Source organism: Macrobrachium rosenbergii, chromosome 37 (assembly GCF_040412425.1).
Source record: "Macrobrachium rosenbergii isolate ZJJX-2024 chromosome 37, ASM4041242v1, whole genome shotgun sequence".
Taxonomy (NCBI): domain Eukaryota; kingdom Metazoa; phylum Arthropoda; class Malacostraca; order Decapoda; family Palaemonidae; genus Macrobrachium; species Macrobrachium rosenbergii.
Window position 1 is genome coordinate 42,228,681 of NC_089777.1, and position 3,715 is coordinate 42,232,395.

At 39.3% G+C, this 3,715-nt stretch overlaps 1 protein-coding gene across 1 annotated transcript; it reads right to left on the minus strand.

Annotated features, from left to right (window-relative positions):
* Nucleotides 1-422: 422 nt before the first annotated feature.
* LOC136825211 (uncharacterized) lies at nt 423-3,661 on the minus strand. Its single transcript, XM_067081236.1, has 4 exons — nt 3,587-3,661; nt 2,204-2,855; nt 1,250-1,863; nt 423-995 (listed from the first exon to the last, which is right to left on the minus strand). Exons 1-4 carry the CDS (start codon nt 3,659-3,661, stop codon nt 423-425), a joined length of 1,914 nt encoding a protein of 637 aa, XP_066937337.1.
* Nucleotides 3,662-3,715: the final 54 nt, after the last annotated feature.

Consider the following 3,715-nt stretch of genomic DNA (forward strand, 5'->3'; position numbering starts at 1 on the left):
GTGTTTGCTGTTTCAATATGAACTGACCTACTAACCAAGCAGGTAAATATGACACCATACCTCTTTAACTCTTTTCTTCCTTCTTTGATGTAATAGGGTCCAAAGAAGTCAATGCCAACACTACTGAATGGTGGCGAAGGTTCCAATCGGTCTGCTGGAAGATCAGCCATCTTTGACTAAAGCTGGTTCTTTTAACTTCCTGCAAGTAACACAATGAAATAAAACACTTCTGACAGTTGCATTAGCATTAATTATCCAATACTTCTGCCGAAGATTTGAAAGAACATGGTTTCTACCAGAATGAGCTAATAATTCATGCTCGTGTTGTATCAACAATGTAGTCACATGATGCTTCTTTGGTAATAGTATGGGATGTCTGGCAGACTGTGGAATATCAGATTTTCTTATCCTACCTCCAACCTTCAATAAGCCATCTTCAGAATCAAGAAAGGATCAAGCTTATATATAGGGCTACTCTTGCTAACTGACAATTCCTTTGATAAAGCCTTCACTTCATCACCAAACGCCTTCTGTTGAACATACATTATGATTGCCCTTTCAGCATCAGTGGTTGCATAACCTTTCCTTTTACCTCTAAGGATTGACTTCAATTGTTGAAATATAGAAACTGCCTTTTGTAACCTCGACCATGAAGAGTAATATTCAATCAATCTTGTAAACCCATGACATTCTTCAGAAGTTGTGACTGCAGACACATGTTCACTCTCACCATCATCACAATCTGCGTACACATACTCCTGGGAAAACAAACAGTCAGATGCAATGAATGATGGACCATGAAACCATTCGTCATACTGCAATAACTGATGTACACTAATACCTCTTGATGCTACATCAGCAGGGTTATCATTGGAGCTTACATATCTCCATTGCTCAGGTTGAGAGTAGTCCCTTATAACTCTGACTCTGTTGGCCACAAAACACAGGGAACCTTTTTGTGTTGCTATGAATATAGTGAAGTACTGTTGTTGAATCTGTATAGTACACAACACTGTCAACAGTAAACTCAATTCCTTTCAGGATGTGTTGAGCAACCTTGACAGACACAGTTGCAGCTGTAAGTTCTAACCTAGGTATAGTTACCACCCTTTTGGAGATACTCTTGATTTTCCCATGACAAGGCTTGACTGAACTTGGTTTCCATCATGAAGAACAAGATATGCTGCAACACCATAACCAACTGTACTAGCATCACTGAATAATACAAGACTTGAACTTGTTACATTACCAAAACCACTTGGTTTAAAGCACCTTGGTATTGAAAGCTGCCCAGTAAATGAAGACCTTGTATCCAATGTTGCCACCTTTCAGCTAGGTCATCCGGAATCCTTTCATCCCAGTCCAGACTCTCAACTTGACATAATTCTTGTAGCAGTTTCTTGGCTGGTAAGATGATTGGAGAGAGTAACCCAAGGGGATCATATAATGATGAAATAGTTGATAACAACCCTCTTCTGGTGAGTGGATTTTCCTTGAGCGCAATTGAAAACTTGAATGAGTCTTCTTTAAGGTCCCATAACATTCCTAAGGCTCTTGTCATTAGATTCTCCATGTCAAGATCAAACTTGTCACTTTCAATCAAACAATCTTCAGTAGGCAAAGCTTTAAGGATGTCAATTGAATTGCTAACAAATTTAGTTAACCTAAATCCTCCTTCACCTGTTGCAGATATCAAATCCTTCACTAACTTAACTGCTGTAGGAACATCAGCACATGACTTCAAACAGTCGTCAACATAGAAATTATGCCTAATAGTATTACCAACAGTTGAGTCATACTTCTCATCTGCTTTGTCTCCCGTGGCCTTCAGTGCAGTATTTGCAATACTTGGTGAGGAGATTGCTCGAAAATGTGAACAGCCATTCGGAATTCTTCAAGAGGTCGATTGATGTCCCCATTAGGCCACCACAGGAATCTAACATAGTCGTGATTCTCAGGTGGAATCTTTATTTGAAAGAACATAGCTTCAATATCTCCAATGAATGCAGTAAACCTCTTGCCGGAATCTAATGAGTACTCCCGTCAATGAGTTGGTGAGGTTAGGGACCCTGTAGCAGAACATCATTTAATGACAAACCTCCAAACTTTGCACTACAGTCAAAAACAACCCTAATTTTCTTTTTCTTGGGATGAAAAACTGCGTGATGTGGAAGATACCAGACAGGAGACTTGTTGACCTCACCTTCTGGGACCTTGTAAGCATAGCCTTTGTCAAACAACTTATCCATGAATGCTGTATACTGCTGTCTGTAATCTTCACTACTCTTCATCTTTCTCCTTTGCCACTCTGCTCTGCTGACTGCCTGCTTCTTATTGTTAGGAAGACTCACATTGGGATCTCTGAAAGGCATGGGTAGCTGGAAATGACCATCTTTAAATTCAATGGTATCCTGGCACCTTTTCACAAATCTTCTGTCCTCAAAAGACAAGCCACGCTCTTCAGGAACTGAACCAAGATTGGTTTTTCTGAAAAAATCCAACTCAAAGAACTTCCTAACACTTTCAACAGTAATACAGTCGGTAACATGTTGAACATTAGATACAAGTAACCTGTGACATGAAACCCCATTTGAACTAACCTTAACATGTACAGGCCCATTAACCGTCCACCCATGCAAATATCTCACTGCAAAAGGGCCATAACCTGAAGTGGGTACAACCTCTAAAGGTTGCAAAGCAGTTGGACAATTACTACCTATCAATATTCCTATGTCTAGCTCTGCCTGATATAATGGAATCTTATCAATAACACTTGATAAATGAGGCCAATCCTTTAACATTTCATACCTTGGAATTTGATCATGATTAACAGGGATATCTCTTTGAGTGAATACCTTTGGCAATACAACATCATTATTACCATGTATATCAGTGACAACAAGATCATTTACGATAAAAGTTTTGACTGTATCAGTCCCATGCATTGTTTGCAACTTGACAGCTGTTTCAATACCTTTACAGTTTAATTGATCCTTGATATTATCTTTAATGAAACAACCTGTACTGCCCGTATCATAAAAGGCATAAGTTTTTACTACATTATCACTACCCTTTACATGTAATTGCACAGGCAAAATCGATTGCAATACTGTATCAGAAATTGTACATGCAGAAGACTTCACACTACCTTGACCTTTGAGTATTACCTTGACCTGGAGTGCGACCTTCACCTTGAGTACCTTCTTGACCTTGAACACAATTTTGACCTTTGAGTGCAATCTTGACCTTTACTTCCAAACTGTGAACAAGCTTGTGAAGTAATTGCATTATTACTGTCAAACATCCTAAAGTTCTCAATATGCAAAGTGGTAGGATGCCTTTTTATTACATGTCTTGCACTGCCGTCGATTGAAACACTTTTTCGAAGTATGGTTATTGCCAAAACAACTGAAACAAAGACGACTGTCTCTCACAAACTTTCGTCTTTCATCCACACTCTTGTGCAGAAATTGAAAGCAGTCCTCAATATCATGATGACCACTGCAGAGTTGGCATTTCCTGGTACACTGGTTTGCAGAATTTGATGGTTGCACTGTAACTGCCAATGATTTTTGCTTGTTCTGACTTGAGCCGTGATGTGCCTTTGCCTTTGTAAAAGAGACACTTTACCCAAAGCTTCCCTGCTAAATACAGGATCCATTGCTGCCTCTGCTGCATTCTGAACAAATTCCACTAATGTAGTGAAACACACACA

Excerpts from the sequence above, each read along its gene's own strand:
- LOC136825211 (XM_067081236.1), bottom strand. The coding sequence starts at position 3,661 with ATGGATCCTGTATTTAGCAGGGAAGCTTTGGGTAAAGTGTCTCTTTTA. Across the intron at positions 2,856-3,586 it reads AAAGGCACATCACGGCTCAA|GTATTCACTCAAAGAGATAT; the intron begins GTCAGAACAAGC and ends GTATTGCCAAAG. Across the intron at positions 996-1,249 it reads CTTTAAACCAAGTGGTTTTG|ATTCAACAACAGTACTTCAC; the intron begins GTAATGTAACAA and ends TGTACTATACAG.